Here is a 24273-nt window from a genome sequence, read left to right as displayed (position 1 = left end):
TCAATTCAGTAACAAGGTAACATGAAATATTTTGATAAAATGGCGGATGTCCAGAATATTTGATCTTTTAACAAAATATGAAGGAAACAACAGCATTTTAAAATTACTTGCAATTAAGACACACTGAAGAGCCTAAGAAACTGGTATAGGCATGGGTATTCAAAGCAGAGGTATGTAAACAGGAAGAATACGGCGCTGTGGACGGCAACGCCTGTGTACTACTAGAAGTGTCTCCGCAGTTGTTAGATCGGTTACTGCTGCTACAATGGCACGTTATCAAGGTTGAAGTGAGTTTGAACGTGGTGTTACAGTCGGCGCACGAGCGTTGGGACGTAGCATCTCCAAGATTGCGATGAAGTGGGGATTTTCCTGTACGACCGTTTCACGAGTGTACTGTGAACACCAGGAATTCGGTAAAACATGAAATCTCCGACATCACTGCAGCCGGAAAAAGATCCTGCAAGAACGAGACCAACGACGACTGAAGAGAACCGTTCAACGTGACGGACGTGCAACCCTTCCGGAAATTGCTGCAGATTTCAGTGCTGGGCCTTCAACAACTGTCAGCGTGCGAACTATTCAACGAAACATCATCGATATGGACTTTTGGAACCGGAGGCCCAATCGTGTTCCCTTGATGACTGCACGACGGAAAACTCTACGCCCCACCTGGGCCACTGAACACCGAGATTGGACTATTGATGACTGGAAACATGTTGCCTGGTAGGACAAGTCTCGTTTCAAATTGTATCGAGCGGATGGACGTGTACAGTTATGAATACAACCTCATGAATCCATAGACCCTTCGGCTTGTCACGGTTATCGCGGCTCCCCACGTCGGAGGTTCGAGTCTTCGCTCGGGCATGGGTGTGTGTGTTGTCCTTAGCGTAAGTTAGATTAATTAGTGTGTAAGCCTAGGGACCGATAAATTCAGCCGTTTGGTCTCATAAAAACTTACCATAAATTTCCCCAAAAAGTTTCCATGGATTCCGCATGTCAGCAGGGGACTGTTCAAGCCGGTGGAGGCTCAGTAATGTTGTGGGGCGTGTGCAGTTGGAGTGATATGGGACCCGTGATACATTTAGATACGACTCTGACAGGTTAGCGTACGTAAGCATTCTGTCTGATCACCTGCATCCATCCATATCGCCGGCCGGTGTGGCCGAGCGGTTCTAGGCGCTTCACTGTGGAACCGCGCGACCACTACGGTCGCAGTTTCGAATCCTGCCTCGGGTATGAATGTGTGTGGTGTCCTTAGGTTAGTTAGGTTTAAGTAGCTCTAAGTTCTAGGGGACTGATGACCTCAGAAGTTTAGTCCCATAGTGCTCAGGGCCATTTGAACCATTTGAGCCATTCATATCCATTGCGCAATCCGACGGACTTGGGCAATTCCGTCGGGACAATGTGACACACCACACGCCCAGAATTGCTACAGAGCGCTCCGGGAACACTCTTCTGAGTTTAAGCTCTTTCGCTGGGTCCAAACTCCCCAGACATGATCATTATTGAGCATTCCTTGCAACGTGCTGTTCAGAAGAGATCTCCAACGCCTTGTACTCTTACGGATTTACGGACAGTCCTGCAGGATTCATGGTGTCAGTTCCCTCCAGCACTACTTCAGACATTAATCGAGTCCATACCAAGTCGTGCTGCGGCACATCCGCGTGCTCGCAGTGGCCCTACGCGATATTAGGCAGGTGTACCAGTTACTTCGGCTCTTCAATGTATTTAGCATAGAATTATAGGCCTACATCTACTGTTTCATAATCAGGCAAAAAGCGAAAAATGATAAAAAAAGTTACGTCTACCCTTTCAATAAATGGCTATTCATTTACCCTTGTCCATCATCCGTGAAAGGTTGTAATACACTACTGGCCATTAAAATTGCTACACCACGAAGATGACGTGCTACAGACGCGAAATTTAACCGACAGGAAGAAGATGCTGTGATAAGCAAATGATTAGCTTTTCAGAGCATTCAAACAAGGTTGGCGCCGGTGGCAACACCTTCAACGTACTGACATAGGAAAGTTTCCAACCAATATCTCATACACAAACAGCAGCTGATCGGCGTTTCCTGTAAAACGTTGTTGTGATGCCTCGTGTAAGGAGGAGAAATGCGTACCATCACGTTTCCGACTTTGATAAAGGTCGGATTGTAGCCTATGGCGATTGCGGTTTATCGTATCGTGACACTGCTATTCGCGTTGGTCGAGATCCAATGACTGTTAGCAGAATATGGAATCGGTGGATTCAGGAGGGCAATACGGAACGCCGTGCTGGATCCCAACGCCCTCGTATCAATAGCAGTCGAGATGACAGGCATCTTATCCGCATGGCTGTATCGGATCGTGCAGCCATGTCTCGATCCTTGAGTCAACAGATGGGGACGTTTTCAAGACAAAAACCATCTGCACAAGAAGTTCGACGACGTTTGCGGCAGCATGGACTATCAGCTCGGAGATCATGGCTGCAGTTACCCTTGACGCTGCATCACAGACAGGAGCGCCTGCGATGGTGTACTGAACGGCGAACCTGGGTGCACAAATGGCAAAATGCCATTTTTTCGGATGAATCCAGGTTCTTTTAGAGCGTCATGATGGTCGTATCCGTGTTTGGCGACATCGCCGTGAACGCACATTGGAAGCGTGTATTCGTCATCGACATACTGGCGTATCACCCGGCGTGATGGTATGGGGTGCCATTGGTTACATGTCTCGGTAACCTCTTGTTCGCATTGACGTCACTTTGAACAGTGGACGTTACATTTCAGATGTGTTACGACCCTTCATTCGATCCCTGCAAAACCCTACATTTCAGCAGGATAATGCACGACCGCATGTTGCAGGTCCTGTACGGGCCTTTCTGGATACAGATAATGTTTGACTGTTGCCCTGGTCAGCACATTCTCCAGATCTCTCACGAACTGAAAACGTCTGGTCAATGGTGGCCGAGCAACTGGCTCGTCACAATACGCCAGTCACTACTCTTGATGGACTGTGGTATCGTGTTGAAGCTGCATGGGCAGCTGTACCTGTACACCTCATCCAAGCTCTGTTTGACTCATTGCTCAGGCGTATCAAGACCGTTATTACGGCGAGAGGTGGTTGTTCTGAGCACTGATTTCTCAGGATCTATGCACCCAAATTGCGTGAAAATGTAATCACGTCTCAGTTCTAGTATAATATATTTGTCCAATGAATATCCGTTTATCATCTGCATTTCTTCTTGGTGTAGCATTTTTAATGGCCAGTAGTGTGTTATCGCGGAATCGCCTGTATACTAACCTTATCCTGACATATGTCTGCAGCCGTCACAAAGCGACTTTCAGTCTCACGGTGTTCAGTGGTCACGATGTTTGTGGCCCGTCAGAGTAGATGAGGAATAAGAGAGGGAAAAGTGGCAGGTGTTTACCTCTAACGCGACCTTGTAGACGTCGTAGAGCAGAGAGCCCTCGAGCAGGTGGTTGGCGACGCGGCGGTAGAGGAGCCCACCGGTGGACGGGTCGGTGCAGGCGCTGAGGCGCCAGCGGAAGGCGGTGGGCATGTAGGCGGCGAACGTGAGCAGCGGGATCAGCACGACGGGCAGCCGCGGCGGCCCGGACAGCGCGCGCGCGCGGCCCGGCCGGCACACCGACACGTACCGCTCCACCGTCAGCGCCAGCAGCATCATCACGCCCACGCCTGCGGGAAAGAGTCAAGGGGGGACACGCTCGTGAAATTGGCCGAAAATGTAAATTTTCAATTTATTTTTTATTTATTAGTCGAACTGATGGACAACAAGAGTCAAGGGGGGACGGTCGTGAAATTGGCCGAAAATGTAAATTTTCAATTTATTTTTTATTTATTAGTCGAACTGATGGACAACAAGAGTCAAGGGGAGACGTCGTGAAAATGTAAATTTTCAATTTATTTATTTATTATTTATTAGTAGAACTGATGGACAACAAGAGTCAAGGGGGGAACGCTCGTGAAATTGGCCTAAAATGTAAATTTTCAATTTATTTTTTATTTATTAGTCGAACTGATGGACAACAAGAGTCAAGGGGGGACGCTCGTGAAATTGGCCGAAAATGTAAATTTTCAATTTATTTTTTATTTATTAGTAGAAATGGTGGACAACAAGAGTCAAGGGCGGAACGCTCGTGAAATAGGCCGAAAATGTATATTTTCAATTTATTTTTTATTTATTAGTAGAACTGATGGACAACAAGAGTCAAGGGGAGACGCTCGTGAAAATGTAAATTTTCAATTTATTTTTTATTTATTAGTAGAACTGGTGGACAACAAGAGTCAAGGGGGGAACGCTCGTGAAATTGGCCGAAAATTTAAATTTTAAATTTATTTTTCATTTATTAGTAGAACTGATGGACAATAAGAGTCAAGGGCGGACGCTCGTGAAATTGGCCGAAAATGTAAATTTTCAATTTATTTTTTATTTATTAGTAGAACTAAATGGTTCAAATGGCTCTGAGCACTATGGGACTTAACTTCTGTGGTCATCAGTCCCCAAGAACTTAGAACTACTTAAACCTAACTAACCTAAGGACATCACACACATCCATGCCCGAGGCAGGATTCGAACCTGCGACCGCAGCGGTAACGCGGTTCCAGACTGAAGCGCCTTTAACCGCACGGCCACACCGGCCGGCCATATTAGTAGAACTGATGGACAACAAGAGCCAAGGGGGGACGCTCGTGAAATTGGCCGAAAATGTAAAGTTTCAATTTATTTTTTATTTATTAGTCGAACTGATGGACAACAAGAGTCAAGGGGGGAACGCTCGTGAAATTGGTCTAAAATGTAAATTTTTTAATTTTTATTTATTTATCAGTCGAACTGATGGACAACAAGTTGCCGAAGTTTCAATGATGAACTCGCATACGAAGTGCCTGAAAAATAATCAAATGTCTGACGGGACATTCCTGCCACGCCCACTTTTTGAAGTAACACATCCACGCTAGCTCAGTGAACAACTGCAGCTTTCTTTTAATGAAAAGGCAATTCTGGTGTTGCCTTGCGCTATGGACGGAGATAGCAAGGCTATCAGACGGACGCTGTACAGTGTAAGTGAGATGAAAAGTGCGGCATGGGCTACATATTTCCACATGGAGTCATCAGATGAACATGCCATTCATCGCCTGTGCCACTACTAGTACTACTACTTAGAGTAGTGATTCTCGAACAGAAAGAGGTTCCTACTCAATGGACTGAATACGACCACAGTAGTGGTCGAAACCGGTCACCTTGATAAATAAATCGTGATCAAGACTGTTTTTAATGGTAAATATTTGTAAGACATTGATCACTGCTACTCCCATAATGTATTCAAAAGTATAATTATAGTAAAACATTCAGCTGCTGACGGGCATTGATATATATCAACGGAGCAGGTGAAAATGTGTGCCCCGACCGCGACTCGAACCCGGTTTCTCCTGCTTACATGGCAGATGCTCTATCCAATTTTTTTTTTTTTGATCGTTGGGTATGGTCGTTGCGGACGTCACATGACATACGTTAAAGTTCGTTTGTTGATCCTTCCACTCAGTGTTTTTATTCCAGAGGCCAATCAGCTCTCCGACCGAACACGCTGAGCTACCGTGCCGGCTGTCCATCTGAGCCACCGAGGGCACAGAGGATAGTGCGACTGCAGGGACTATCTCGCGCACGCCTCCCGCGAGACCCACATTCGCACCTTGTGTGTCCACTCACTTCATTAGTAGTGTCCCGCCCCAACACAACACACTCATTACTGGTGGAAGACATTCTTACCAAGTCCCGTAAGAGTTCGGGGAATATGTGTGCATCCGCACAGAAGAAGAAGGGCATGGGAGGTATTTACAGAACTACATACTTACACTCCTGGAAATGGAAATCAGAACACATTGACACCGGTGTGTCAGACCCACCATACTTGCTCCGGACACTGCGAGAGGGCTGTACAAGCAATGATCAGACGCACGGCACAGCGGACACACCAGGAACCGCGGTGTTGGCCGTCGAATGGCGCTAGCTGCGCAGCATTTGTGCACCGCCGCCGTCAGTGTCAGCCAGTTTGCCGTGGCATACGGAGCTCCATCGCAGTCTTTAACACTGGTAGCATGCCGCGACAGCGTGGACGTGAACCGTATGTGCAGTTGACGGACTTTGAGCGAGGGCGTATAGTGGGCATGCGGGAGGCCGGGTGGACGTACCGCCGAATTGCTCAACACGTGGGGCGTGAGGTCTCCACAGTACATCGATGTTGTCGCCAGTGGTCGGCGGAAGATGCACGTGCCCGTCGACCTGGGACCGGACCGCAGCGACGCACGGATGCACGCCAAGACCGTAGGATCCTACGCAGTGCCGTAGGGGGCCGCACCGCCACTTCCCAGCAAATTAGGGACACTGTTGCTCCTGGGGTATCGGCGAGGACCATTCGCAACCGTCTCCATGAAGCTGGGCTACGGTCCCGCACACCGTTAGGCCGTCTTCCGCTCACGCCCCAACATCGTGCAGCCCGCCTCCAGTGGTGTCGCGACAGGCGTGAATGGAGGGACGAATGGAGACGTGTCGTCTTCAGCGATGAGAGTCGCTTCTGCCTTGGTGCCAATGATGGTCGTATGCGTGTTTGGCGCCGTGCAGGTGAGCGCTACAATCAGGACTGCATACGACCGAGGCACACAGGGCCAACACCCGGCATCATGGTGTGGGGAGCGATCTCCTACACTGGCCGTACACCACTGGTGATCGTCGAGGGGACACTGAATAGTGCACGGTACATCCAAACCGTCATCGAACCCATCGTTCTACCATTCCTAGACCGGCAAGGGAACTTGCTGTTCCAGCAGGACAATGCACGTCCGCATGTATCCCGTGCCACCCAACGTGCTCTAGAAGGTGTAAGTCAACTACCCTGGCCAGCAAGATCTCCGGATCTGTCCCCCATTGAGCATGTTTGGGACTGGATGAAGCGTCGCTTCACGCGGTCTGCACGTCCAGCACGAACGCTGGTCCAACTGAGGCGCCAGGTGGAAATGGTATGGCAAGCCGTTCCACAGGACTACATCCAGCATCTCTACGATCGTCTCCATGGGAGGATAGCAGCCTGCATTGCTGCGAAAGGTGGATATACACTGTACTAGTGCCGAAATTGTGCATGCTCTGTTGCCTGTGTCTATGTGCCTGTGGTTCTGTCAGTGTGATCATGTGATGTATCTGACCCCAGGAATGTGTCAATAAAGTTTCCCCTTCCTGGGACAATGAATTCACGGTGTTCTTATTTCAATTTCCAGGAGTGTATATGGATATGGTGTATATTCTTTTGGACATGTCCGAAAGAACAGACACCATATACATATAAGTATTTAAAAAAGTGGGTTCGTGGCAAAACCCACAATCCAAATGAGTCTTTAAATTCACTCATATCAAAACGATGCTCTAAAACCACATTTCCATCTAATACAATTGTCAAAGTTGAAACTTAGGATGCAGTTCTTGTATTTAATTATGAGAACGTGGGGAGGATGAGGGTAATAGAGAGAATAGGCTTTAAGATACGAAATTTCACTCAAGACATAATAATGAAAATAGATTTACACCATCTCTCTGTAGCTGAAGAGATAGTTGAAGACTTGATAAAGCAAAGACGGCAGAAAACAAGAAACCAGAAGATGAGTCTTCAAGGGAAAGAAGACCCTGAGTAGAAATCTGGGGTCTTCTGAAGAGGTGACATAAGAAAAAACGTTAGTTGAACTTTAAATCGCATTTCCTGAAAATTATGTTTTCAAATGTTTATGTTCTTTTTTCCTCAGAGTCTAGGAAGTCTAGAAGTATGAATTTTTGTATTTTTTTCTATACATTCAATAAAGGTTGTCTCAAAATAAAATTTAGAAATTCCCAGTGTAAGCTGGGATATGAGGCAATTTGCTTGGAATTTTGCGTGTATTTTATGTTAAAATTACAGAATTATTATTAAAAAATTATTGATATCCTCCTATTCGATATATTCCAAAACAACTTCATGAGAACATTTCATAAAGGCAGAAAGACTAAACAAAGAAACTTTTGTAGAAATCTCTTGACTAGTTTCTGAGAAAAAGTACATATATTATTTTTTGGAAATAAGATTTAAAAAAAAAGTTCAAATGTGTGCCAAATCTTATGGGCCTTAACTGCTAAGTTCATCAGTCCCTAAGCGTACACACTACGTAACCTAAATTATCCTAAGAACAAACACACACACCCATGCCTGAGGGAGGACTCGAACCTCCGCCGGGATTAGCCGCACAGTCCATGGCTGCAGCACCTTAGACCGCTCGGCTAATCCTGCGCGGCAGATTTTTAAATTCCATAACAAAAGTTAAATATACGTAATCCAAGGACCTTAACAGTAAATGTATTACTTTCATTTAAAACATGGTACCAAATTTGATTGCCGTATCTTCAAAGTTGTAAATTTTGTGCATAGTTTAAATAGTGTGTGTTTGTCATGAACGTCCCCCGTTAACCACTCAAATGGATATTTTTCGTGTTCGCTTCTATGGTCCATTGGGTAATATCCCCTAGTGATGGCCGATGCAAGCGCGCGACGTGCCTTGCTCACTCATTAAAACTTTTATTTGTCGATTTTATTTTACTGTCTAAAACTAAAGTCGATTAAAATCGAATAGAATCTGTTAACACTTTGTGTTTCCCATCTATTAAAGGTCAAGAAAATTTCGGTAGACCGTCGATGCTATCATTTCACATGATACGATTTTTCCCGCTTTGACGGGCTCGACAGGACGTCATTATACATTGATGGCTTCTGTCTCGGGTTCTTCTACGTTTGTTTGATAATTTTTCTGGAGTTTCGCCAGCACGACTGGCTGCCATTGTCAGAGATTCACCCTTCATTGCTGGTGGTAGACTGGAGTCGAGCTCGCGGTCGCAGTTATACAAAGTACCTGGAGCGCCAACATCCAAGGGCTTTTCCGTGGTCATTACCACTGCGATTCTCCCCTTACTATCTGCAACGGTCGTTCGCTGCAGCACGGGAATACAGGATCCGTTCGTCTTGACGCTTTCTTCTTTGTTGCTGAAGTTACTGTAATGCTTGTGTATTTCTATGGCTTCGCTGAACAGGCGGGTGTGATGGTTCTTCTCTACAGCAAGAACTTCCGTGTCGGCTAATTTTATATGCGGTCGATTTCACACAGCGCGTACTCCGCCACGGCCGATTTCTCCAACTGTTCCAACCTGCAATGTCGCTTATTTTCGGTGATCCTGGTGTTAATGGATGGTCCAGACATTCCAGCATAGAATTTTCCACATGTACAGGGTATGTGGTATATCCTCGAAATTGCAAACGGGTCCCTTCTCTCCTTTGCTGATTTGAGACGCTCTTTGATCTTCTTTATCGGTTTATATATAGTCTTGGCGCCGCGTTTGCCCAACATACGGCCGATTCTGTCCGTCACTCTGGAAACGTATGGCAGCAAGGCCGTATCCGACCTGTTCTTTCCCGGTGTGTCGCGTAGCCGAGTGTTTCATTCTGAATTACTTCTTAAGTGACTGGTGGAGTACCCATTACTACTCAGAACGCTTACTAGGTGCCGCTTATCGCGTCTGACGCGCTGCGGCTGACATATTCGTCTAGTTACGAGCGTATTAATAATGCTTATTTTCTGGATCGTGTGCCGATTTTACAGTTTGTGCAGGTTATATTCGTGTGTATCGGATTTTGATACATGCGTTAGCCAAGGATTTCACTACACCTCGTGACCAGTTCATCTAGAAAGGCTAGTTGTTGGTCCTCTTCTACCTCCACGGAAAATTTTATGTTGGAATGGAGACTGTTCAAGTGTCTTAGGAAATACCCGAGCTCTTCCTCACCCTGGCGCCACACAACGAAGGTATCAAAAAAATGGTTCAAATGGCTCTGAGCACTATGGGACTTAACATCGGAGGTCATCAGTCCCCTAGAACTTAAAACTACTTAAACTAAGTAATCTAAAGACATCATACACATCCATGCCCGAGGCAGGATTTGAACCTGCGACCGTAGCAGCAGGGCGGTTCCGGACTGAAGCGCCTAGAACCGCTCGTCCACAGCGGCCGGCTTACATGGAGTGGACTGTGTCCTGTGAATTTTACGCTACTTGGAAACCACATGCAGCCATTCACGGATTTCATGTTCTCGAACAACGATGGAATTTTTATGGATGACAATGCGCCTTGTTACTAGGGCACAGTTGTTCGCAACTGGTCTGAAGAACATTCTCGACAGTTCCAGCGAATGATTTGGGCATCTACTTTACACGACATGAATCCCACCGAACATTTACGGGGCATAATCTATAGGTCAGTTCGTGCGCAAAAGCCTACACTGGCAACACTTTCGCGATTATGGTCAGCTATAGAGGCAACATGGCTCAATATTTCTGTAGAGGACTTCCAAAGAGTTGTTGAGTCAACGCCGAGTTGCTATACTACGCCGGGCAAAAGGAGGCCCGAAACGATATAGGGATGTATCCATGTTTTGCCACCTCAGCGTAGATGATCAATTGGAACCGTTCGCTTCCAGCTGTGGTTCTATATGTCTTTAGATGCTTTTTATAACAGGAAACAGGAATTTCATTGTACACGGTGTTTATAAATGAATATCGGAGTTTTAACGCTTACATTTAATGTTTTCTTATTAATTGGTTCAAATGGTTCAAATGGCTCTGAGCACTATGGGACTCAACTGCTGTGGTCATCAGTCCCATAGAACTTAGAATCACTTAAACCTAACTAACCTAAGGGCATCACACACATCCATGCCCGAGGCAGGATTCGAACCTGCGACCGTAGCGGTCGCGCGTTTCCAGACTGTAGCGCCTAGAACCGCTCGGCCACTCCGGCCGGCCACGAAGGTATCATCGACTATCTATACCTCACCTTAGGTGTACAAGATGCCAAGTCCAGCGCCTGTGCTCCGAAATGTTCCACGACGCCTTCCAACGGTTCGTAAAAGTTGCCATTCCACAGGAAATAGCTAGTGGTGAGACATGCATGAAAGGGCTTGGTGGTATCTTGCGGGAAAAAGGAACCGATATACTTCAGACAGTCATTGAGTAGCATTTGATAAACAAAGAAACATCAGAGCTGAGAAGGATGTCGTTTGGTCGAAGTTTTACTTTCTTCACATTCTCAGGGAAGTGCCCTGACTCCTTTCTTTGTGTGTTAGGCTTTCCCACTTACGGTTGTAGCATAGGGGCGAAGTGTTTCGCCAGTTTATGCCACGGTCTTCATTGCGTTGCGAGGGACACGTAGTTTCAAAAACAGCCGTTTGCTGGAGGTCACCAAGTATTCGTTCAGTACGTAAAGAAATGAAATACATTGCTTTACTTTATCTTAAAGTTCACGAAATTTTGCGTGAATTGGAGCAAAATTTTGTGAGAATGACAGTGAAGATGACGGAATCGACGGTTCAGGTGATAACTCTGACTTTTCGAAAAGAACTGCGTCAGACTTCAAGTGCGTATTCGTCGTTTTTATCTCATAAGAGCAAACAGCCTTTTTTCAGAGTGTATCACACAACAACTTATACTACGTGAAAAAGGGTAACAATTTATAATCATGGCTTTAGGCTGTAAGTTTTCGATTACTGAAAATTGGATAGTGAACTAGAATGGCAAATAAAAATTATTTTGACTTTCATATATTTTTATATTGTTTGAAAAACCTAACATTCATTCAAATATAAGGGGAAAAAAGTAAACATTCAAAGAAGCACAAAACATATAATCCAGAAGAAGGAAAATCATTAGTATCGTAATTAAATCTTGTCTAGTGTCCTTAGAAAATAATACCGAAAAACCGGAAGTATGGCTGGCATTCTGAGAAATGGCAAGCTGAAAGTGTTAAAGGTAGAGTTTTAAAACTACCCCAGGCTACGTTCAGTAAGTGTAGACAAGAGCAGTTCAGCCAGTTGCTTTGGCCAGCTAAGAATGTAACCGCGTTACCTGCACAAAAGGTGTGCTGCAAACCTATCGGGCGTTACCTCGTAACTATTACTTTGCGTATGAGATTAGGAATTTGATATATTCCACTAGAAACTGGAGAGATGAGCCGTGTAGAAACTGAGTGCAGATATATGAAAGGGTGCGGAATATTTCTGCGTAGTTATCTTCCTGTCTGTTACTTAAAAATAAGCAGTATTTATGGCAAAACTGAAACTGTCAACATTTAATATCAGTTTTATTGGAAAATTATTGATTTGTAATGACAAACAGAGGGATGTTGTGGTAAAAACAAAAAATTACATAAATTTACCTTTTAGCTCTTGAAAACACAATTTTCTCGATAAAAAGGTAAAATTGAAACAAATCTTAAAACAAAAACTTACCAAACACAGCTTCAACACTTCGCTGAGATTAGCTAAGACATGTTTGTGTTATTCATAAACAACCTTTGCACTTATCAGTAATAACAGGGCACTCTTGCCTTCGATCATGATGATGAAAGTTCTACTGAGTACACAGTAACAATAATAATTATGTAGACTTTTTTTTTTACACTTGTGCATGTAAACTGTACTTGTATTAAAACGAACTGCTTTGGTTACATAAAAGCGCAGAAGTTACGCGATCAACTGATTTTTATTGCTTCTAAAATGCAATTCATATTTTGTAACGATATAAATTAAACACTCGGTTAACAGCGAACTATATGCAGTTCTAATTATGCGCAGGGCAAGCAAACAAATAAACGAAGAACAAAGAGAAGTCGACCGCTACCCGTTTCTCTCAGACACATTAATTTACGTTTCTTTCCCAACAATGTTACCAATACTACAGGTAATCCTAACACTCACTATGTCATTTATGTAATGTAAAAAAAACTACCGAACCGCAGTTTGGTAGAGCGCAACTCTAGTTGAAGCAGAAAATGAATTTTGTTTCACATAATTACAGGTTATTTCTCTGTGTGACATACTATAAAATATGGCGTTGGACAGAGAGGAACCTCACATCCTGCTGAGCTGAGTTTGGTGATACTACTTCACTCGTAATTTCAATAATTAACTCTTACAGAGTGGTTAAAATACATGATCTTATCACAGCAAATACTGAGGATCAACTGTCAGACGTTTCCAGTCATAAATAAATGACTACCATCTAGCATATAATGTACCATCATTTAAGGAAACTGGATTTATGTACTGCAATTTGCAATACTAAAAGCTGTTATGAAAGTTTCTGTTCTGGGGCGATCGGTTTTTCTAAAAGAGACAGTATCGTCTTTCCTTCATGTAGGTTCAAGGTATAGTTAAATCAAACGCACCGGGCGTTTCAGTGAGTCCCGCCCCATACCTCAGTAGCAATCCATCATTGGCTACCGTTAGCGTCTGCCGCTTCCAAATGGGAACGCCAATATCGCGAACCGCCGCGTCAACGCGGAAAACGTTTGCCGCGCGCCGCGCTGTAGAGGGAATCGGCCTTTACTGGTGAGGCACTCTGGAGTCGCGCCGTTCGTGGTACCCTGTTAACTACATAGGAAACGACATGCAGGTGACCGGTTACCAAATCGCATCGTCAACCAGTTTCATTTGTTTTTGTACTTTCAACATTGCAGCCCAGTCAGCAATCGTGATAATCTAATATATAAGAAACTATCAGCCTCGACTGCGGTAATGAAACCAACCTTTACCTGGGTTTCAGCCCAAATAGTTGAGCCTTCTTCAGAAGATATACCTGAATCTATAATTTGTCTAAGAGAGTATGGTCTAGAAATAAAACTAAAACAGCTTGAAAATGTGACTACGCCTATTCAGCTGTTTTACGAGGGTTGTTTTTTAAGTAAGAGCCGTTTTTATTTTTAAAAAATGATACAAATACTTTTGTAAAAACTTTTATTTTCTGATTCTACACACTTTTACCTATTTTTCTACATAGTTGCCTTGTTTATTATTCGGGAGGACGACGGTTCAATCCCGCGTCCGGCCATCCTGATTTAGGTTTTCCGTGATTTCCCTAAATCGCGCCAGGCAATTGCCGGGATGGCTACTTTCAAAGGGCACGGCCGACTTCCTTCCCCGTCCTTCACTAATCAGATGAGACCGACGACCTCGCTGTCTGGTCTCCTTCCCCAAAACAACCAACCAACCAACTTTGTTTATTTAAGCACTTGTCATACCGTACAACTAAGTTTTTAATTCCCTCTTCAAAGAATTCGGCCGCCTGCTCCGACAGCCAAGAGTTCACGGCCGCTCTCACTTCATCGTCGTCATTGAAGCGCTGCCCGCCAAGATGGTGTTTCAGGTACCGGAAAAGGTGAAAATCGCTAGAAGCAAGGTCGGGGCTGTATGGTGCATGGTCCAAAATTTCCCAGCCAAAAGAATCAATCAAATCCCGAGTCTTTTGAGAGGTGTGAGGCCTAGCGTTATCGTGCAGGAGCAAAACTCCTTTTGTCAGCATGCCGCGCCTTTTGTTTTGAATTGCTCTGTGGAGCTTCTTTAGAGTTGCACAGTAGGCATCTGAGTTGATTGTCGTTCCTCGTGGCATAAAGTCCACTAGCAAAACACCGCGCCGGTCCCAGAACACAGTTGCCATAATCTTGCGCTTTGACAGCGTCTGTTTGGCTTTCACCTTGACGGGTGAGGTTGTGTGTCGCCATTCCATCGATTGTCGCTTGCTGCCCTCCATGAACCATGGACCTTGCCGTTGGTGGGGAGGCTTGCGTGCCTCAGCGATACAGATGGCCGTACCGTAGGTGCAACCACAACGGAGGGGTATCTGTTGAGAGGCCAGACAAACATGTGGTTCCTGAAGAGGGGCAGCAGCCTTTTCAGTAGTTGCAGGGGCAACAGTCTGGATGATTGACTGATCTGGCCTTGTAACATTAACCAAAACGGCCTTGCTCTGCTGGTACTGCGAACGGCTGAAAGCAAGGGGAAACTACAGCCGTAATTTTTCCCGAGGACATGCAGCTTTACTGTATGATTAAATGATGATGGCGTCCTCTTGGGTAAAATATTCCAGAGGTAAAATAGTCCCCCATTCGGATCTCCGGGCGGGGACTACTGAAGAGGACGTCGTTATCAGGAGAAAGAAAACTGGCATTCTACGGATCGAAGCGTGGAATGTCAGATCCCTTAATCGGGCAGGTAGGTTAGAAAATTTCAAAAGGGAAAAGGATAGGTTAAAGTTAGATATAGTGGGAATTAGTGAAGTTCGGTGGCAGGAGGAACAAGACTTTTGGTCAGGTGATTACAGGGTTATAAATACAAAATCAATTAGGGGTAATGCAGGAGTAGGTTTAATAATGAATAAAAAAATAGGAGTGCGGGTTAGCTACTACAAACAGCATAGTGAACGCATTATTGTGTCCAAGATAGACACAAAGCCGATGCCTACTACAGTAGTACAAGTTTATATGCCAACTAGCTCTGCAGATGATGAAGAAATTGATGAAATGTATGACGAGATAAAAGAAATTATTCAGGTAGTGAAGGGAGCGGAAAATTTAATAGTCATGGGTGACTGGAATTCGTCAGTAGGAAAAGGGAGAGAAGGAAACATAGTAGGTGAATATGGATTGGGGGGAAGAAATGAAAGAGGAAGCCGCCTTGTAGAATTTTGCACAGAGCATAACTTAATCATAGCTAACACTTGGTTCAAGAATCATAAAAGAAGGTTGTATACCTGGAAGAATCCTGGATATACTAAAAGGTATCAGATAGCTTATATAATGGTAAGACAGAGATTTAGGAACCAGGTTTTAAATTGTAAGACATTTCCAGGGGCAGATGTGGACTCTGACCACAATCTATTGGTTATGAACTGCAGATTGAAAATGAAGAAACTGCAAAAAGGTGGGAATTTAAGGAGATGCGACCTGGATAAACTGAAAGAACCAGAGGTTGTACAGAGTTTCAGGGAGAGCATAAGGGAACAATTGACAGGAATGGGGGAAAGAAATACAGTAGAAGAAGAATGGGTAGCTCTGAGGGATGAAGTAGTGAAGGCAGCAGAGGATCAAGTAGGTAAAAAGACGAGAGCTAGTAGAAATCCTTGGGCAACAGAAGAAATATTGAATTTAATTGATGAAAGGAGAAAATATAAGAATGCAGTAAGTGAAGCAGGCAAAAAGGAATTCAAACGTCTCAAAAATGAGATCGACAGGAAGCACAAAATGGCTAAGCAGGGATGGCTAGAGGACAAATGTAAGGATGTAGAGGCTTGTCTCACTAGGGGTAAGATAGATACTGCCTACAGGAAAATTAAAGAGACCTTTGAAGAAAAGAGAACCACTTGTATGAATATCAAGAGCTCAGATGGAAACCCAGTTCTAAGCAAAGAAGGGAAGGCAGAAAGGTGGAAGGAGTATATAGAGGGTTTATACAAGGGCGATGTACTTGAGGACAATATTATGGAAATGGAAGAGGATGTAGATGAAGATGAAATGGGAGATAAGATACTGCGTGAAGAGTTTGACAGAACACTGAAAGACCTGAGTCGAAACAAGGCCCCGGGAGTAGACAACATTCCATTAGAACTACTGATGGCCTTGGGAGAGCCAGTCATGACAAAACTCTACCATCTGGTGAGCAAGGTGTATGAGACAGGCGAAATACCCACAGACTTCAAGAAGAATATAATAATTCCAATCCCAAAGAAAGCAGGTGTTGACAGATGTGAAAATTACCGAACTATCAGTTTAATAAGTCACAGCTGCAAAATACTAACGCGAATTCTTTACAGACGAATGGAAAAACTGGTAGAAGCGGACCTCGGGGAAGATCAGTTTGGATTCCGTAGAAATGTTGGAACACGTGAGGCAATACTAACCTTACGACTTATCTTAGGAGAAAGGTTAAGAAAAGGCAAACCTACGTTTCTAGCATTTGTAGACTTAGAGAAAGCTTTTGACAACGTTAACTGGAATACTCTCTTTCAAATTCTGAAGGTGGCAGGGGTAAAATACAGGGAGTGAAAGGCTATTTTCAATTTGTACAGAAACCAGATGGCAGTTATAAGAGTCGAGGGGCATGAAAGGGAAGCAGTGGTTGGGAAGGGAGTGAGACAGGGTTGAAGCCTGTCCCCGATGTTATTCAATCTGTATATTGAGCAAGCAGTAAAGGAAACAAAAGAAAAATTCGGAGTAGGAATTAAAATTCATGGAGAAGAAGTAAAAACTTTGAGGTTCGCCGATGACATTGTAATTCTGTCAGAGACAGCAAAGGACTTGGAAGAGCAGTTGAACGGAATGGACAGTGTCTTGAAAGGAGGATATAAGATGAACATCAACAAAAGCAAAACGAGGATAATGGAATGTAGTCAAATTAGATCGGGTGATGCTGAGGGAATTAGATTAGGAAATGAGACACTTAAAGTAGTAAAGGAGTTTTGCTATTTAGGGAGCAAAATAACTGACGATGGTCGAAGTAGAGAGGATATAAAATGTAGACTGGCAATGGCAAGGAAATCGTTTCTGAAGAAGAGAAATTTGTTAACATCGAGTATAGATTTAAGTGTCAGGAAGTCGTTTCTGAAAGTATTTATATGGAGTGTAGCCATGTATGGAAGTGAAACATGGACGATAACCATTTTGGACGAGAAGAGAATAGAAGCTTTCGAAATGTGGTGCTACAGAAGAATGCTGAAGATAAGGTGGGTAGATCACGCAACTAATGAGGAGGTATTGAATAGGATTGGGGAGAAGAGAAGTTTGTGGCACAACTTGACTAGAAGAAGGGATCGATTGGTAGGACATGTTTTGAGGCATCAAGGGATCACAAATTTAGCATTGGAGGGCAGCGTGGAGGGTAAAAATCGTAGAGGGAGACCAAGAGATCAATACACTATGCAGATTCAGAAGGATGTAGGTTGCAGTAGGTACTGGGAGATGAAGAAGCTTGCACAGGATAGAGTAGCATGGAGAGCTGCATCAAACCAGTCTCAGGACTGAAGACCACAACAACAACAACGTCGGGAGTGATATGAGATACCCATGTTTCGTCTCCAGTGACAATTTGACTCAACATGTCATCCCCTTCTTCCTCGTAACGAATCAAAAAGTCCAATGAAGTGACAAATCTCTTCCCTTTGTGGTCCTCTGTGCGGAGTCTGGGTGCCCACAGAGAACACAGTTTCTTAAAGTTTAGGTTTTAAGACACAATTTTGTACAAAACCGATCTTGAAACTTGTGGAAATTCCAAAGAAAGAGTGGAAATTGTGAATCTTCTGTCTTCACGAATCTTTGTTTCGACTGCAGCCACCAAATCATCAGTGATCACAGAGGGCCGGCCTGAGCGTTCTTCGTCATGGACGTTTTGACGGCCATTTTTAAACTCTCTAACCCATTGACGCACTTTACCTTGACTCATTGCATTCAAGCCATAAACTTCTGTTAATTGACGATGAATTTCTGGAACTGATAGGCTTCTCTTGGTCAAAAAACGTATCACTGACCGTATCTCACACGCGGCGGGCGATTTAATAATCGTAAACATTATAAAGTAGCACAGCGATGCGTACACGTCTGCTACAGAGCTGCAACTTGCATGTGTGAACGGGAAGGATGCCGGCAAGTGGCGCGGTGGCTTGTTGCGGCGTCCGCGCGAACTACGGGACTATACTCGCGAACGGCCCTTACTTAAAAAACAACCCTCGTAGTTTTATTTCTGGACCATGCCCTCTTAGATAAATTATAGTTTCAGGTATATCTTCTGAAGAAGGCTCAATTATTTGGACTGAAACCTAGGTAAAGGTTGGTTTCAGTACCGCAATCGAGGCTGATAGTTTCTTATTTATTAGTTTCATTTGTGTTGCTCCGTGTGCGGAGGGCTTCAGTTTAAGACATACCGCATGTATTTACAAAAGATAGAAGGGCAGCTGAGAATTCTCCAGAGTTACGCTTCTCTTAACCTTTCTTCATTTTTCATTTTTTGCGTACAGAGGTGAATAAGTGATTAACGCTCTTAAGTAGTAATGAAATGGAAATGAAGTCCCATGCTTCACAGACAGTAGGGGAACGATGCGGGAGACCCGCACCGCTTTACTAGGCAAGGTCCTCGTCGAAGTGGTTTTGCCATTGCCTTCCTCCGACCGTGATGGGGATGAATGATGATGATGAAAACGGCAAAACAACATCCAGTCATCTCGAGGCAGGAAAAATCCCTGACCCCGCCGGGAATCGAACCCGGGACGTCGTGCTCGGGAAGCGAGAACGCTACCGTGAGACCACGAGCAGCGGACTCAGTGGTAATACTGCACGCTAATATTTTTGCGCTCGAATTTAATACAAAAAGTGAATTAAACTGAAAATATAGCATATTTTGTTTTGAAATGAAAATTAACCTCGGATTTGTTGTGTGGGAAGGTGAGTCACAAGAGTCGTAATTGATTTCCATGCGAATTTCATTTCGGCACTAGTCGAATTGTATGCGAACGTAGACTAATTTATTAGGCACTACATTTCCGGTGCCAACTGACTGCAGGTGTAATACGATTGCTCTAACCTCCTCCATTGCGTTCACTCTGTTAGCGTCACGAAAATATGTAACTGAGCTCACCAACTCCCTGTATCTTGCTTATAAAATGCACTAAAAGGGTCGATAGACTACATATTAAACTTTGCAGAAATGATCGAAATTGATTCACAATCATAACTGCACGAGTGTCTGACATTAACTGGTTATTCTCGCCAGAAATACCATAGTATCTTGGGCATCAGCTTTTCCGATTTCTTTCGGAGATAGAACCATAAGCAGTGCAAACTGAGGACAAATTATTTGAAATATATCCAATGTTTCAGTGTTAGAAAACGTGATTTTCAGTAATATGTACTCCTCTCATCCTCGTTTTCGTCTGTTTACTAGGCTGACTAAGAATTTCTGCCTGGCTGCAACTACACACAGCTGGTGGGACGTTAAACTGCATCAACAAAATCTGAATATGTAAGTCGCTAAGAGGGCACTGCTTCTTTTTTCACCCGTGTTGATGGCCTCGCCGCTCAGAACCCTAATTAAAAAACAACATCATCTGTGTTTTCATCCTTCACTTTTCTCTCTGCTTTAGTTTTAAAATTTAAAGGTTGATGGTGGAACGGTAAAGACGACACTTGTATGTTTTCTACGATGTATATAATTTTACATGTTTTACTTGATTTGTATACGTACAAAAATTCCAGTGTTACAAGTGTTTATGTATGTAGTATGCCAGCACCCTCTGCCGCACAACAACAGAAGTGCTCGCAGCAGCGAAGTGCAAACTTAATGGCTGCGAGAGTTATAAGAAATTGTATTTTTTTGTTCTTGTGTCGTAACTGTTCTCAGACATTTATGCCGTTTTTTCCAAAACATTTAGGCAATGATTATAAAATTTTTAGATAAGAAAATGAATCATTAAAGTTGTCATAAAATCGTAGTCATAAGCCATGTAGAGATCGATAGTGTTTTCGGGAATCGATTATGAGGTTAGAATTAGTCACTAGGGCAGGAGTAAACATAGTGGAAAATGGTAGTTGTGTAAATCTGCAGATCGGTAAACCAGAAGTCTGAAGGAAGACAGCAGCAAATTTATTTTGAGGTGAGTTGGATATAGAACTAAGTGATGCTGAAAATATCTTTGAGCTGCGTAGCACAGTTAAAAATGAAATAAAATACCATTAACTCTATGCACCGAACATAAATTAAGGGAAAATTTTGGATGTGTCATAAACCAGCAATATTTTTTATGCCCTAACGAGAATGAACATACTGTTCCTGCCTTGATCACTCTGTAGGTACAAGCGGCTCTCACCAAGAAATGCACGCGGATCACAAACGCGATACAATTTTCGTGCTTCGTAGTGTTAGACAGAAGGCGAACTCTTGCACAAGCGTGCTTCACCAAGCATGTTTGTGAGAGTGTAGGGTAAATTTCCGCAAGCATAAGGACTGTACAAGCAGCTTGAAGCTTGATCGAATTTCCATTATGCGTGCTTGTGCCAGTGTTCAGGCGTTTGTATGTTTGAGCATGTGTACCAAGAATAGTGAGTCTTGTGCGAGCATTTGTCAGTGATCTGGCGTGATTTAATTTTCATTTGTTTCTGTTAAATTACATTCTGTACAAAGCCTGTACTGTACTGTATGTCAAGTTGAAGAACACAATATTACATGAAGAAAGTGAGAAGAAAATCAAGAGTGATGTCAGATAGTTTCCCTAGCATGTCTATCTCGAGTAGTTTATAAGGACATTTTTCATTTAATGTGGAAGTTCTTCATTTCTTTAACCACTCCACATATCACATTTTATCTTTTCTTTTTTTTCGTGACATGCGAAAAGGTTGTCAGTGCCAGCGAATCGTCGTCTGAGCTCGACATTTTCTGATAAACAAACTAATGCTTGTACAAGCATGCTTGAACCCTGTGTCTGCGCCAGGAATTTGTGCATGCTCGCTCAGGTATGCTTGCACAAACGTTCCTGCCAAGCATGCAGTTACTTGTGTGGCAACATTTAAGGGCCCAGCACACAGGCGACGGATCGCAGCGATATGGTATCGCCTGCAATTGGTCGCTCGCCGCGACACCCCAACACGAGAGATTTTCCAAGCAATTTCAACCAGTATTATGAACGTCGCTGTGAACTTATACTATGGAAAATGAGTTGCTGTGTTTAGCAGCAGTTGCAGTTTATTTCCATAACCTCACAAATAGGCTACCCGCAAAACATAAATTAAAATAAACGAGAATTATAATTTATTAAAGTTGTTTTAAAGTCGTTTCTTGAGAACTGTACGTTCCTTTACAGAATAGATTACATTTACCACTGACGCCAAATGGGTCGTGCACATCTTTCCAGTATGCCAGTGCATTTCGTAACGTTTATTTGTCTACAATTCTTCTTTTTATTTACTAGTTTTGTATTTTAACTGCATGTATTTACAGTCTACTCGATATGACTGTAGAGATGTTCTTAATTGCGGCGCTACATATTACCATTACTCTTGTTATAAATTGTATAAAGGAGAGCTAGATTACTATGAAATGAGAAGCGATCTTATCATAACTGTATAGTAAATTTGCTCTGAACATTTAACTAAAAATGCTCTCTTAACATTACAGTAGGTACATATGTCATTCTCTTTAAAATTTAACACTTTTAATAATGCGTATAATTATTTCATAAACAACTGAAAATCATAAGATGAAGCCCATTGGACGGTGGCTATTACTGTGAACTTATCGTCATTCTACTTTTATAGCACAAGCTTCAAAATGATAATCACAGTAGAATCTGAGGGTGTCTTGAATTACTTTTAAATGTCAACTCCGGTTTCCACTTCACTTCTCAGAGTAGTTCTTGGTCCTTGGATAACTATAAATTCTATCTTAAAGTTCTTATTCAGTGTGGGCAAAGTGAAACAAAACAAAACTGCACAACCACGGCTTAAAAAAAATATAGAGGAACGAGTCGCAGCCATATTGGCACACACCGCTGCTAACCAGTCGGACAGCCATATTGCTTCCTCGAATCGCAAGCGATCCATCAGATTACCTGGGACTGCCATTTGACCAGCAATCAGCGATCGACCACTGCGATTTTCCAACAAATGGGCGATCTGCGAAGCGATCGGTCGCCCATGCGACGAATCGCTGCAATCCGTCGCTCGTGTGTGGGGCCCGTTGGGCACGGATAAGTCTGTGAGTATGTTTATTGATGTTCTTGAGCGCGACTAGAAGGGCTCCAGCAGATAACACCACAGAACGAGAAAAGCGATCTAGTAACGTCTGTAATCCATTCTTGCAATAGAAGTTAATCTTATTTTAATACAATTCATTAAGTTTATTATTCATTTCCTTTTATTCTTCCTTCTTGCCTTTTCCATTTTTCTACAGGCTTGGAATTGTTATATGGGTTTTGGTAGTGTCAGTAGTAAGTTGTTGCCCCGATACCCTTCCTGATGACACTGTTCCCCCCAGGACGAAATCTGTGTATTCTATGTTTGGAGCGTAGAGTGAATCTCGTATTCAAATGTGAGGACGCCTTATAAATATTAACGTAGCGCGTATCTGAGGTGGGATACCAGCGCAGTATTTACCTACTGTAATCGGATGTGGAAAACCTGCCAAAAACCGAGCGAGGTGGCGCAGTGGTTAGCACACTGGACTCATATTCGGGAGGAAGACGGTTCAAATCCGCGTCCGGCCATCCTGATTAGGATTTCCATGATTCCCCTAAATCGCTTCAGGCGAATGCCAGTATGGTTCCTTTGAAAAGGGCACGGCCGACTTCCGTCCCCATCCTTCCCTAATTCGGTGAGACCGATGACCTAGCAGTCTGGTACCTTCCCCCAAACCAACCAACTTGCCAAACCTCCTAAAAACCACATCCAGGCTGGTCGACGCACCAGCCCTCGCCGTTAATCATCGAGGCGAATTCAATGTGGAGCAGGCTCGCGTCGAATCCCGGAAGCGGCGCCATAATGCGCGCTCGGCGATCCGGATGGCTGAGTTTATTATGGATTTGTTTAGCAGCTAATTTTCTTCTTGTTCAGATAAATATTACCGCCTTGTTTTAAAACTTATTAAAAGACGGTAACTTTATAGTACTTTAATCTAATACGTCAAGAGGAACAGATGTGATGCTTTTCAACCTGGTCAGTTAGTAGTCTCTGATACCCAAAGAAAATGTTTTACTGGTTTCAGCGCCAAATTGTATTTTTTGAACGAGAACGTTTTCGTCTATAACTGTTAGCTGTACTTAAAAATCACAGTAAATGTTTATACAGGTGCCCTAGAATTCCCCTGAGAAACTTTAGGATTGTAGAGGGAACTGAGCAGACAATATTTTTAATTGAAACACGTGTCCTGTTACAGCCGTTTGAAAACATGTTTGGTGGCTAAGTATACATCAGGGTAGTCATGGTGAGGGGTGCTTACGTCTGATCGGCTGATGTCATTTGATCTCTCTGATCTGGTTCGAGCCTCGTTCCCGTGTCTGTCAGTGTTAAAGCAACATGGCTGAGTACACGTTTCCAGAATACATCCACATGATCCTTCTGTAAGGTGAAGCTCACAGTAATGGAAGAACTGCTCGTCGCCTTTATCATGATCGTTATCCATAACGCCCGACCCCACCACGTATCCTTTTCGCCAAAATTACGCATTGGCTTCGAGGGAGGGGTACTTTCACCGTCAGCAGGCGTGACTGCGGTGCTTTAGGAGACGCCGCAAACCCGAATTCCAGGCCATACTGCATCACATTGACGAGAACCCATCATTTGGTTATTAATGAGTGGAATTGTAAAAGAAGTGATGCACTGGGTCACGCCTAATAAATT

The 24273-nt window shown here is 43.6% G+C and overlaps 1 protein-coding gene across 1 annotated transcript in view; it reads right to left on the bottom strand.

Annotated features, from left to right (window-relative positions):
* Positions 1-24273, bottom strand: part of LOC126474796 (probable G-protein coupled receptor AH9.1) — a gene marked incomplete at its 5' end in the record, with an annotated part of 76302 nt that overhangs the window by 26273 nt on the left and 25756 nt on the right. Inside the window, one exon of the mRNA XM_050102306.1 lies at positions 3415-3683. Within this exon, the coding sequence (XP_049958263.1) occupies positions 3415-3683 (269 nt within the window). The remainder of the gene's footprint in view (positions 1-3414; positions 3684-24273) is intronic.

Source organism: Schistocerca serialis, chromosome 1, assembly GCF_023864345.2.
Source record: "Schistocerca serialis cubense isolate TAMUIC-IGC-003099 chromosome 1, iqSchSeri2.2, whole genome shotgun sequence".
Lineage (NCBI taxonomy): Eukaryota > Metazoa > Arthropoda > Insecta > Orthoptera > Acrididae > Schistocerca > Schistocerca serialis.
Note: the sequence above shows the minus strand (reverse complement) of the source record. Positions and strands in the feature narration are given on the sequence as shown.